The following is a 13896-nucleotide window of genomic DNA, read 5'->3' on the forward strand; positions in this document are numbered from 1 at the left end:
TGCTTGCCATAACCCCTTCCTTGACCATACATGGGGAGCTGTACTAAGTGGGGAGGGAGGAGTGCTGCCCATGTGATATATGTGGGTGGGGGAGAGGGGGAGGTGGGCTGTCCAGCATCCTCCCTGCTGCATGAGTAACACAGGCAGCTCTGCAGTACAGGCAGCCCAGTGTGTCCCTGTCCCATTCACCTCTCCCAGCTGAGCATGCCACACATGCAGCAACCCCTGCACCTCTTGGCTGCACACACCATCTGGAGGGAGCCAGGCTGCCTGTACGTGGGGGGAGGGGGTGGGCTGTGTGCCAGATGAGGGCACACTGGGCAGTCCATGTGGTACATGTTACTAGGAGATGGAAGGCACTAGGCAGCCCATGCAGCAAGGGATACCCAGGGCTGAGCCTGTGTAGTCTGTGACCCATGTGGCTCCAGGCTGCCCTTATCTAAAGCATATAGATTCATGTCTTTACATTCACTCCTGCTTTTAATTTCAGGCCAGGCTGTCTAACTGGTAGCCCATAGGCCAAATGCACCCTGAGTAGTTAATCTACTGCCCCTAGGCTCCCACCCAGTTGCTGCTCCCCCTATTGCTTGAGCTGCACTAGCAGTCAGGGACTCCAGGCTGCTCTTCTCTCCTACAACCTCTGCTTTCTGTGCCTGCCCCAGAAGGCAGGAGGCACAAAATGTCACAAAGCTGGATAGAGATACACATGGCTGCCCAGGAGCCCTTGGCTCCCAGTATTGCAGCTGGCATGGGATGCAGCCCCCATCCAGTTACAGGTTGAACAGCTCTTCTTTGAGGTACTTTTGGAACAAAGTAAACCTTTCTCCTCCTAGCTGCTCCTTTTTTCATCTCTCCTTTTGTCCCTGGAGGATTAAAGTGTTTCTCACAGTGTTTTTTGTTAGCAAAATTGGAGAGAAATGTCTGCTAGTGTTTGAGTTTGCTAATCCAAACAAATAAAGAAAACCTCTTGCCTTTTTTTATTCAGGGTTGTTTTATCATAGAATCATAGAAAATTAGAGTTGGAAGGGACCTCAGGAGGTCATCTAGTCCAACCCCCTGCTCAAAGCAGGATCATCCCCATCTATATTATCCCAGACAAAGCTTTGTCTAGCCAGGTCCTAAAAACCTCCAAGGATGGAGGGACCACAACTGCTCTGGATAAGCTGTTCCAGTGCTTTACTACCCTCCTGGTGAGGGAGTTTTTCCTAATATCTAACCTAAATTCCATTGCTGCAACTTGAGGCCATTGTTCTTTATTCTGTCTTCTGCCACCACTGAGCACACTCTAGCTCCATCCTCTTTGGAGCCGAGAGGTTGAAGACTGCTATCAAATGCCCTCTCAGTCTTCACTTCTTCAGACTAAATAAAGCCCAGTTCCCTCTGCCTTTCCTCAGAAGTCATGTGCCCCTGACGCCTAATAATTTTCATTGCCCTCCACTGGACTCTCCAATTCATCCTTTCTGTAGTGGGGGACCCAAAACTGGAAACAGTACTCCAGATGTGGCCTCACCAGTGCAGAATAGAGGAAGAATCACTTCCCCCACCCATTCTGCTGGCTATACTCCTAATATGCAGGCCAGTATGCCGTTAGCCTTCTTCACAACAAGGGCACATTGCTGGCTCATGTTTAGCTTGTTGTCTACTGAAACCCTCAGGTCCTTTTGTGCAGAGTTGCTGCTTAGCCAGTCAGTTACCAGCCTGTACCAGTGAATGGGATTGTTCTGTCTTAAGTGCAGGACTTTGTACTTGTCCTTACTGAACTCATGAGATTTCTTTCAGTTCAGTCCTCCAATTTGTCAAGGTCTCTCTGAATCCTAGCCCTACCCTTCAGCATATCTACTACTTCCCCCAGCTTGGTATCATCAGCAAACTTGCTGTGGGTGCACTCTTCCAGATAGCTGGTAAAGATGATGAATAAAACCAGCCCCAGGACCAACCCCTGGGGCACTCCACTTGACACAGAGTGCCAATTAGACATCAAGCCATTGATTACTACACTTTGAGCCTGATGATCCAGCCATTTTACTATCCATCCTGCAGTTCATTCATCCAACCCAGACTTCCTTAGCTTGCTGGTGAGAATGTTGAGAGAGACCATGTCAAAATCCTTGCCAAAGTCAAGGTATATCATGTCCATTGCTCTTCCCCACATCCACAGAGCCAATCATATCATCGTGAAAGGCAATCAGGTTGGCCAGGCATGACTTTCCCTTGGTGAATTCATGCAGACTGTTCCTAATCACCACCTTCTTCTCCAAGTACTTAGGAATCTAAGCACTTGGAGAAGAAGGCGTTGTGGCCTGCTCAATGATTTTCCCAGGGACCGAGGAGAAGCTGACTGGTCTCTAGTTTCCCAGATGTTCCTTCTTCTCTTTTTTAAAGATGGACACTATATTTGCCTTTTTCCAATTATCCAGGACCTCTCCCAATCACCATGAATTTTCAGAGATAATAGCCAGCAGCTCTGAAATCAAATCAGCCAGCAGCCTCTGCACTCTTGGATGCATTGTATCTGGCCCCATGGACTTTTATAGATCCACCTTTTCTAAATACTCCCTAATCTATTCTTTGGTCACTGTTGGCTGCTCACCTACTCTCCAAATTGTGCCGCCACATGCAATAGTCTGGGAGCTGACCTTGCCTGTAAAAACTAAGGTGAAAAAGGCATTGAGTACTTTAGTATTTTCTGCATCCTCTGTCACTAGGTTGCCTTCCCCCATTCAGTAAGGGACCCACACTTTCCCTGTTCTTCCTCTTGTTGCTAACATACTTGTAGAATCCCTTCTTGTTACCCTTCACATCCCTTGCTAGCGACAACTTCACTTGCACTTTGGTCTTCCTGATTTCATCCCTGTGTGCTTCTTTCTAGCCATTTGTCCAAGTTTCCACTTGTAAGCTTCCATTTGTTTGTTAGCTCCCTGAACAGTTCCCTGCTAAACCAAGCTGGTCTTCTGCCATACTTGCTAGTCTTCCTACACATTGGGATGGTTTGTCCCTGTGCTGTCAGTAAGGTTTCTTAAAATACAACCAGGTCTCCTAAACTGCTTTCCCCCTCAGATGGGCCATCAGTGAGTCCAAATTGCTTTTCTGAAGTCCAGGGTCTATATGTTGTCCGTCCTTCCCTCAGGATCATAAACTGAATCATCTCAGGGTCACTGCTGCCCATATTCCCACTCACTATTGCATTCCCCACCAATTCTTCCCTGTTTGTGAGCAGCAGGCAAGAAGAGCACAGCCCCTAGTTGGCCTCCAACAGTTGCACCAAGAAGTTGTCCCTAACACTCTCCAAAAACTTCCTGGATTGCTTGTGCACTGCTGTATTGCCCTCCCAGCAGATATCGGGGTGATTGCAGTCCCCCATTAGAACCAGGGCCTGTGCCTGGGACATGTGCATCCACCTGGTCTGTTGGTTTGTGGCACACACTTACCACAGCATCACCTTTGTTACTCTACCCTGTCTCCAGTTTCATACTGGAGCTCTGAGCAATCATATAGCTCTTTTACATAAAGTGCAACTCCTCTTCCTCCTCCTCTGCCCTGCTTATCCTTCCAGAACAGTTTATATCCATCTGTGATACTGTTCCAGTCGTGCAAGCTATTCCACCAAGTCTGTTATTCCAATGTTATGTTTAATGAGAAGGATGGAACTCATGGACAGATCTAGATTTTTGGAAAAGGGGATGCAGGTGTTGTGGTGCATCATCCCATGACACACGATCTATTTTTCTCCAGTTAAAAAGAATCTAGAAGCTTTACTGATGTGCTAGGGGCCTAGAGACCTATATTCAGTTTATGATTCAAACAAAATTGGGAAAGGAATTGCTATCTTCAGGATAGGGCAGGCACCTAGTGTCAGTTGCTACCCACCATCTGGCCATGGGTGGACCTGCTCCCTGTGCCCCTACATGTGGGTCCCTCAAACACTCCCTCATGGCCCCGAAGTGCCCCTTATGGATTATCCCTACCATCTCAGATGCCCCCTGGCTTAACTCTGTCTACTGTTATCCCACAGACACCATGATCAACACCATCCCATTGTGCCCCAATCCCTGTCAGATACCATCGTCCCCCTGGCACCGCACTGAGTCCTACCCTGCCCCCTCATCACCACCACCCAGCACAGACTCATCCCCATCATGCTTCAGCCCCCAGATCCTTGACCATCTTCCTCGCATCCCATTGAGCCTTCTTCTGTCCCTGGAGAGTGCAAGCATAAACAGACAAAACTTTCTTGAATACCTTTGCAAAGAAAACTTAAGTAGAAAATGGATGATGCTCTCCTTCCAAACCTGACACTAAACCATCATAACCCTTGGAGGCCTCCCTCCTACACAGTTGTCTTTGCTCCCAAACTCTGCCTGTCCTTCACACCTCTCTGCCCCCATAATGCCCTAGTACCTCCTCAGTCCCCACCCCTCTAATGTCTAAGCTCCCCTTCTCTTCAATATTTCCTTTTCTGCCCAGACCCCCTTCCCCACAGCATGCCCCCAACTGGCCTTCATCCTCAACATACACAAACAGTTGAGGTTCGGGGAGGACTTGCTTCAGCCACTGGCAACTCCCTTACCTGGGGAGTCCAACCCCTCTGGGTCTGCCCAAGCCTGGCTTTATGCCAACCTGATTGTATTACTAGGTTAACCTCACACAGCCTTATCATCTGTTGCAATGAATAACCCAAAAAAGGGTGACTGTAATAACATTTCTTTGCTTTACTTTTGCAATTCCCTCCTGCCTCCGACTACTGTGCTGCTCCACAACTCAGCCTGCTTTTAGTCCTGCTCCTCCCCTCCTTGTCTCTGATATGTTGTAGGTTCAAATCCCCTAGAAACAAAACCACCCACTACAGGTTCCTAGATAGCAGCACACTTTTATTGGATGTACTGGGTGGTGAGGTGAGAAATATTACTGGGAATAGATAACAGACAGGGTAATTGTAACAGAAAGGCTAGCTTAGAGAAAGATCAAAGGTAGTAACACCTATGAAGTAGAGATATTAGCAGAAATGAAGTTGATAATAATGAGCCATGAAGTCAGTTGACTTTCTTAACTCCACCTTAATCGAAAAGTGGCTCTCCCTGCTGGCCAGTTTTTTTGAACTTTCAGTGGAGCAGGAATCAAAGTGGAGTAGGAGTGCACCCCAGATCCCCTGATGAAACTAGGTACTGTTTTCATTTAAAACTGAATAATCATACAGACCTCCAGATCAGGAGCTGTGATACTCAAACCTTAACATATTGGTCTTAGCCACTGGGGATAGGGAACTTTGAACTATATTACATTTTATATTGGCTCATCTGCTTCTTTTAAGTCAGATATACAGATAGCATAATTGTGAGAGCTGCAGTTTACTGTGGGCATCATTCTAAATTAATTATTTAAAACATTAATTTATTTTGCAAATTCAGAATTATCTGCACTATGCATATAGAATCTTCTCTAATATGATCAATATTCTTTCCTTACAGCCTGAAACTGCGATCCCTTCGAGTAAATGTTGGACATTTGTTGGCTACAATTATGCCTGATCTAGATTTAAAGGAAGTAAATTATGACGTGGATGTAGTTGATGAAATCTTAGGACAAGTTGTAGAACAAATGCATGAAATCAGCAGTACTTAGTATCAGACTTAGTAGACATTTGCTCAGCCTCTACTATATTGTACAGTAAATACTGTAAATATTGTTTTCATTTTATGTTTGGGAATTTAGATATATTATGTGCCACAAACCCAATGTAAAATGTATATATTCTATGCACTCGAATGTTCTCACAGATATGGCAGGTACTTTACTGTGTAACTTTAACTTTATTGTTAAAGGAACACTGGCAGTGTTGAGCAACCCCAGACATACTTAAATTTAAATGTTTTTGTTTTAAAATGTAAATGTATTTGTAATTAAATCTGCAGATATTTTTATTACTTCTTTGGAATCGCAATCATTTTGTACAAAGTTGTTCAGCTTTCTTTTGATTTTGTACTTCTCATTGATCATTAAATTTGTTTGTTCCTGCACAGTGACGACAGTGGCATTAAAATACCATCTTTGATTTCTCCTTCAGAATAAACATTGTAAATTGCAGTATTGCCCTTGCTGATAATGGTTGAAAGATAAACTCAGTGTTGTATGTGATCAAAACATAGCCATTAGATTCATATGTTTTCCTCCTTGATAGCACCTTGACAGTACAGTAAGAGTCTTACCTTGACAAGTATGAAGTACTCCTAGTTCTTCTCAAAGCTGGTGAGATTTGCAGGTACCCAGTACAATTAAAAAAAAATTACATGTAGTGCCCAACTACTTACAGATCTAGTCTTGGCATATGCTGTGTAAGGTTAGTCACATAGCGTTGCTAATGCATTTCAATCCTGACTGAAACATGAGATCAGTACTAGACCTGCTCCTTGAGTAAAATTTACCAATCAGATTAAATTGTATAGTGGTTTTGTGATGTGGACAAATGCCTTTTACGTGTTTATCTTAAATCCCCGAAAGAAAATTATTGTTGTAATATCAAATGTTGAGTTCATTGTGAAAGTACCAGGTTGTATTTCAGGCTGATGTGAACAGCGGTGTAATTATAATCTTTTGATTTGGCTTCCCTTAAAAATGAAAATAATAAAGGAAAATAATAAAGGAGTGCTGTTTGAACCATGATGGTCTAGGAAATATGCAAGAGGAAACGGTTTTTGTAAACAGTGCCTTTATTGGACTAACCGTGTGGCTGGGAAAGATTTAGACAAGCTTTTGAGTACAACCTTTTTCAGGTCACCCTGAAAAGGGTGTCTTTAGGAGACCTGAAGAAGTGTGCCTTGCACCTAAAAAATGTCCTCTAAATTTCTCACAGCCTCGTAGCTGATCCAACAAAATACATGACCCACAAAAACCCTTGCCTCTCAAAGTATGCTGTGTGGTTACAGTGGACTATTACATTATTTTAATGAAATCTCTAATCTTTATTGGAAGCTCACTGTCAAGTTAAAGTAAACATTTTCCTTCCCCATTATATTTATAACCAGTGAGCTCATAAAGATTAAAAATTGTAAATCTGATTTAATTATTTTTTCAATTTGAAACATTTTCTCTTGGGCAAAAAAGATGGAATTATTTTGTGTTTCTAGTCAGGTTCACCTGATTTTTTTGTTTCTAGTCAGGTTCTACTGCTTAAGCATAGTTGGCACAATCTGCCAAACACTATTCAGACTTTCTAATGGTGCTGAGAGGAAAGAAACATGGGTGTAATGATGGTGTGATCATTGCATTCCCCACCGCAACCACCTTGGCAGTTGAGCAGTCACCAGAAAAGAGAGGTGGCATATACACCTGATCTCCATGATGCTTGTCATTTGAATAGCGGTCTGAACACAGCCTGTTCCAGTAAAAACTTCCAGTCTTTGAATTGAAACTTTCACAACAATCATGAAAATGTCTTTAGAACTAGGTTTTACAAAATGCATTTTTATAAAATTAAACTATTGGCTTCCACAGTGTTACTGTCCCATTTTAAATTGGGTTGTATTCCCAAGTTGTACTTCACCTAGTTTAAGTTAAGAGTATTGTCTTAAAATTAACATATACCTGATCTAGTATTATACTAATAGGGATAAAGCAATACTCTTATGCTTATAATGGCTAATGCTTAATTTGAAAAGATGGCTGTAATGTAAAAATGTTCTTACAACTTTTTTAAAGTTATATTTTCCATTAATTGGTGTGCACTTTTTCAAGCTGATGTCTTTATTGTTAATTTATTACCTCTGTTCATCAAATGCTTCTGTAGTTGACTTTATTATAGATGACTGGTAAAATATATCTATATTGAAAATAAGAACTTTATACTGTACATTAAACTTTGAAAAAAATTAGTAAATTGAAATGTTTTTATTTACTTGTTAAAGTAAATAGATGTATTTTTTGTATTAAAAAATCTGGTTTTCTGTGAGATCAAAACTTGTAACTGGTCAAATGCAAATTTTTGCTTTAAATAAAAGCTATGCATAATGGCTCAAATGATCCTGGCTTTATTTTAAATACTAATTTTTTGAGGAATCTGAGTTTTCCTCCTTTCAATAGCCAGTCATCAATACTTACCTTTCCTTCAAAACTTACATTCAGACTTTTTTTCAAACTTACATAGATATTGACTTTCTGGCACCCTCAGTTCTCTTAAGTTGGTTTGGTTTGGGGGGGGCGGGGGGAGAAGGTTGCTTGTTTGTTTTTTGTTGTTTTTGTTCTTTTTTTCATTTAGGAGGTGAGGGAATTATTTTACCCCAGGTTGCCATTGGGTCAATTTCTGTTGAGCATCTGGTGTTTGTACTACAGATTTCTCTCACGTTATGATGGTTCTTTATGTGCAAATCTGCTCTTATTCAATGACCCTCTTTATACCAAAAATTTGTTATATGCGAGGTAAATTCACTCTTATGTGACCGGTGTCGTGGAAGCCCACAGTGAGCTGCTTTGCGCGGTGCGTTGTGGGAGCAATGCACACCAAAATATAGTCTCCTGTATGGATCTGTCCTCCTTGCTTGTTGTCTGCGACGCATGTTTCCATAGTTGCCGTACCCATGATGGTAACATTCACCACCGCCCTGTGCTTGTGTGTACTGCCTGCTGTTGGGAAGTACCAAAATTGCCTTGTAAAAGTGGTAGAAATGGGTCTGGGGGTTTGTACAATTCAGGTCTTGGAACATATCCCTATTTGTTGCATTGTAAAATGGGTTCCCTCTATGCAAATTCAAGTTATGCACCGTTTTCCAGGAACGCATGTACAGCATAAAGCGAGGGAAACCTGTATCAGGGAAAGTATTCCCTTAAAGATAGCATATTGATTGCATCCCTTTTATAGGAGTGTCAGCTGTCTAACGTAAGCAGCTGAATTTCTAACTCCAAAATTTTTGGCTCTTTGAAGCTGAACCTTAGCCTGACACTAGTATCACCTTTGTCAGAAATAACAGCCTGTAGTACCCAGGGATGGATATGATACTGTGGAGATGAAGAAGCCAATATCCAGGGAAATATTCTGAAACCAGAAAAGCAGTGCTAGCATAATGATGTAGGACAACCGTGTGAATTGTGAGCTCCTGGTAAGTGCTCTAATTGATAGGGTATGTGTACACGTGCGTGTGTAAAACCTCACTTCACTGAATTCAGCAATCCAGTGATAAGACTCCAGAATAAATTGAAGCAAGAGTCCTGTTACAGTATTTGCTTTGTGTCAGATGCTTTATCTGCAGCACTGATTTACAGAGATGATGTCCTTAAAGGTGGCAAAAAATAAGATACCATATTTCCCTGGTTGCAAAACAGGACACTCTGTTCTGCCCTGGCTCTGGCATGCTTGGCTGTCTCGGAGCTCTAGTTTCAGCTCAGCAGGGGGAGGGAAGGCACAGCACCAGAGAGCAGGAGGAACAGTTTCATTTTTGTTGGGACATGGCTGTTTTAAACATCTGTCCTGCGTGTCCCAGGACATGAGCTAAAAGCATTTGTTTGAACGCAACAACAGAATGCCTAGAACAGTGTTTAAAACTGGATATATTGTCTTCACTCTTGTCCTTTTTAGGTTGCAGTCCCAAAATTCTCTTTTCGGCCAGAAATGTGTTTCAGAATAAATGCTGTACAAAAATATTGTTTAGTGCTGACTGAAAGGCATCACCACCTTAATAATGGACGTACGGCATAAAAGCAGCGCTAAATATTGCCCTTCCCTGTGTAATCTTGTACATTCAGAAACTACAAGTGGGCAGGCATTCAAGCTATTTCACCAAGAGCAAACATGGCAGTTCTGGAAGAAAAATAGCTGGGGAATAACCAGGGTTGAATTCCTTTCTGAGAGAGTTTCTCCTGGGAGGCTGAACATCTGCACACTTTGCCCTGTTTTGGGGAGCTTGGGGAAAGGCTTCCTTGCCTTCCTGAGATTGGTGTCACTTATCTGAAGAAGAGGGAAGGGCAGCTGCTTTCACAGTCCTGTAGACCAGGAGCAGAGTGGAGGGAAAGAACAGGCACCAGCTGCTGCTCACCTGCTTTATAACACTGAAGTTCCCAGTATGAGAGGCTGGAAGGGGCTTTGCCAAACCACTTCCTCCACTGGGCTGCCAGGCACTGGGAACTGAGCAGCAAGGAGCAATGCAGCCCCCTGCCCAATTCTTACGCTGGTGTCCCTAATGTAAAGAACAGGCAGGCACTGCTTCGATTTCCCTGGGATTGAGAGGACTGGACCATCCTGGTCTTGGGAAAGCACAAGGAGAAGTGGAGAGGGGGCAGTTGCAGATTGAAGATGATCAATCTCTCTTCGACCACATATATCATGTTACATATTTAGGGTGGTGGATGGGTCTTCAATGTCTATTCAACAGTGGCATAAAAGCCCAGGAGGAACTCCCTTGTTGGCATTGGACTACAGGCACATCTTTACATCTGTCAGTGGTTTTGTGAGATTTCCATGATGTCAGATTAACATTTCACACCTCCCCAGTTTAGTCAGTATTGCTTCATAGTCATAATAATTAAAACACAAAGCAATGAAGTGAGGTAGTTGAATAAAATCTCTGTACTTATAAAGAATTAACTACAAGTGAAGTACCTTGCCTGTGGCCCTAGCTAATCTATGGCAGAGAAAAATTTATAAGGCAGCTCTACTGATTTCCAGCATGGCCCTATTCTGAACATCATCCTACTTCTCTGCCACATTAGGAGTAGGAGAGGTCTCAATCTTATGCTGGGACATACGGTGCTCCAACCAGGGATCCCAATATAATATTAAACCACCTGTAGCTAAAGCTGGATGTTTGTCAACCTTTGTCTGGTAAAGGAATCCTGTATGGACAACAGCATGGTACACAGCATATTTTTCTCATGTACCACAGCCCACCCCACCTCCTTCTCCTGTAAGACATGAACCTTGTTTTGGGAAGGCAGAATTAAATTTATATATATTCCAGTCATGGTTGAAGGCTGATCACAGGAGATCCTGACTCCACTGACTGTGGCTGGCACTAGCTCCGACCCTAAGGAGTTGACTCCATCTCCTCCCTCCTTGAGGCTGGCAGAGGGAGAAGCATAACAGCCACCTTGCAATGGTGTCTGCCTTCTATTTCTTTTGTGCATCTGTCAGCAATTAAAAATTAGCTTCTTCACTTAAGACATGTACCCCCAATTCTGGAGGTCTGACTGGAGTGGGGAAAGTGTGTGGTGTGCAAGTGAATTAATCTCCACTGGAACAAACTCCTGGAGATTGGCAATATACCTGTCAAGATAGAGATTTTAAATGCAAATATTGTTTGTAGTTAAAGGGTATCAGATGCATGATGATAACTAAACAATTCCACCCACCTCCAATTTGGTATTGTTATATTGCCTTACCCATGTGTGAATGAGGACTAACTGCTGCTTTAACAGGCTGCCTAGACTCAGGTGGTCCTGTTTAACAGTTTTTTATGTCTGTGATGACTGAAACTCATGTTAAGCTTGGGTCTACTCACAAAAGTTAAAATACAGAATAGTGATGCTAACTGCATAATACAAGAGGATGCAAGTTCATGGCTAGGCCATCTAAGAAGGAATAAGGAAGTATCTCTTCCAGCTTATCTTGCTATATACAGGATGATTTCAGGCAGGCTCCTACTTGTCTGGTGTGTAACGGTGTGAAATGCCTATTCTTGATTAATTAGTATGGTAAAGATTTCTTTTGCAATTAACTTGTGTTTATGTGCAGAAAGAGACAGTCTCCATATATGATAGGTGTCTCCTCCTGATTTAGCTGTTTTTTTTCTTCCCTCATGATTTACCTTGTTTTCCAAGGACACATGTTTTTCCTGGTTGTTAATCAGCTTTTTGTTATGTTCCAAACTGGATAACCTTTTGTCACTGAAGAAGGGAACTCATTCAAATTAGAAATTTCTGATAACCAGTAATGAGCAAGTTGGTTAACAAGATTTTCCTGCCAATTACTGCTTGGGACTCTCTCTTGATTTACACAACTAAATGAATGCTTTGAAGATGCTGAGCTAAGGGTATAAAAAGGCAGTAAAACAGCAAGCCACATGTGTGCTTCGAGAGTGAAAAATTTCTCTAACACCAGTTGCTGATGCGCCTGCCTTACTTGAGAAGTCGAAGAGCAATAGGCTGCCTCTTCGTTGCCTGTTCAGTGAGAAATCATCACCTTATAGCTAATTACTGGACTTCGATTTGGTTTGGGCTCACTTGACTTGATTTTGAATACTTGTAGTATTCTGTCACTCATTGAATGAGGGTGTCAAGTCAATCCCTGGGCTAGTCCTAAAAATCCTTGATTTTTATTTGCTAACAGTCTTATATTATATTTAGAAGAATTCATAGGTTCTAATTAGAGCAGCAGTTCTCCACCTATGGCCTTCTGGTGCGAGACAAAAGAAATTTTGCTTTCCACAGTTACATGTTTGTTTAAGATGACAAGGGAAAACAAGGTATGAAGTTGGCTACAATGCATGACTTGTTCAGTGTTGTTGCCCATGGACCCGCAGAGGCTGAAGATCACTTTCTAAGGGAGGCAGTACAAGCTGGGGAACTGTAAGAGGGGTAGAAAACAGCTCAAACCACCTTACACCAGAAATATTTCATGACAAGTTGGTACTGTCCCCTTTACATTACATGAGAGGAATAAAGAGGTCAGGGCAGAACAGTAAATCTGTCCTTCAGCCTGGAAGCAAGTATATTAGTTATGGAACAAAATGTTAATCCATCCATACCACTGAAACTGGAGAGGCCTTGGTTGGAGTACTGTATTTAGATTTACAGGGGTGTAGGTTGTAGCCACGTTTGTCTAAGGACATAAGGAGACAAGGTTCCTTGGGTAAATCTGATATCTTTTATTAGACCAACTCAAATAGTTAGAAAAATTCTTTTTGCAAGCTCTCGGGTATAAATACCCTTCGTCAGGCTGAGGAAGCATCTGCAGTTGGTGTGTGCTCTTCCTGGGTGGAATGAATAGTAAAGAAGCCTGAGGCTGGTATGCATGCTCTGGTATTTAGATTTGGCACCACACACTAGAAATAGACCTAGACACATTAAAGAGAACAGTAAGGTGGACAATAAGGATAAGAAGTGTAGAAACAACTTCTAAAGAAAGGCTGAAAGAACTGGGTTTGTTTAGGGGAAAAAATAAATGGGGGAAGGATGAATATGTCTTCAAATATGGAAAAGGTTCTTACAGAAAACATGATCTTTGTTCTCCATGGCCACTGAGGGCAGTACAAGTGTTGACCAGCTTAATTTAGCAGCAAGCAACATTTTAAACATGTGGGGGCAGGGGAATCTACCAAAAGAGACTGGCAAGCTGAAACATGTTGCCTACAGAGGTTGTGCAGTCATTTTTTTGTGACATGATTTATGTGGAAGTTTTTAACAGCAGGCTGATAAACATCTACGAGGGATAGTTAGCTATATTTGAACCTGACCCAAAGAATAGGAGGATGGACCACATCTCTTTAGGTTCATGGCAGTCCTACATTTCTATAATTTCTAAGTAAAATAATTTTTAAAAGCTCAATCTATTTTCCTCAAGAATACCGCACAAAGAAATAGGTGTATTGAAACCAAGAAGAAACATGGCCCTTTTCAGCCCAAGGTGCATTTTGTGAGATTTTAATGGTTTGAAACAGGAAACTGTAGAGGAAATAGTGCTGGGGTGGGGGACTGTGGCAGAAATGGAGCTGTGATCCTAAAAGAGTCTATTTGAAACAAGGCTGTTTTATGTTAACCATTTTGCAGGGCTCTGGTTTTGCGCAACCATTTGAGACCTTGCAGAACCCAACCCAGGTGGTATTTTGTAGTCGAAAATGCTTGTGAAAAATAAATGTGACTTCTCAGTATTTTAGGCCATTTTTCATTTAGGACACCCTGCTTCAGTGTGTAAACCCC

General features: G+C 42.3%; 1 protein-coding gene across 1 annotated transcript in view; it reads left to right on the forward strand.

Moving 5' to 3' along the window:
* The window catches only part of MORC3 (MORC family CW-type zinc finger 3), a 58894-nt gene extending 50891 nt beyond the window's left edge, over positions 1-8003 (forward strand). Inside the window, exon 17 of the mRNA XM_019528909.1 lies at positions 5466-8003. Coding sequence (XP_019384454.1) covers positions 5466-5619 — 154 coding nt within the window. The 3' untranslated portion in view covers positions 5620-8003. The remainder of the gene's footprint in view (positions 1-5465) is intronic.
* The last annotated feature ends 5893 nt before the right edge of the window (positions 8004-13896 follow it).

This window comes from Crocodylus porosus, unplaced genomic scaffold (assembly GCF_001723895.1).
Source record: "Crocodylus porosus isolate Cpor-Errol unplaced genomic scaffold, CroPor_comp1, whole genome shotgun sequence".
In the NCBI taxonomy this organism is placed as follows: Eukaryota; Metazoa; Chordata; order Crocodylia; family Crocodylidae; genus Crocodylus; species Crocodylus porosus.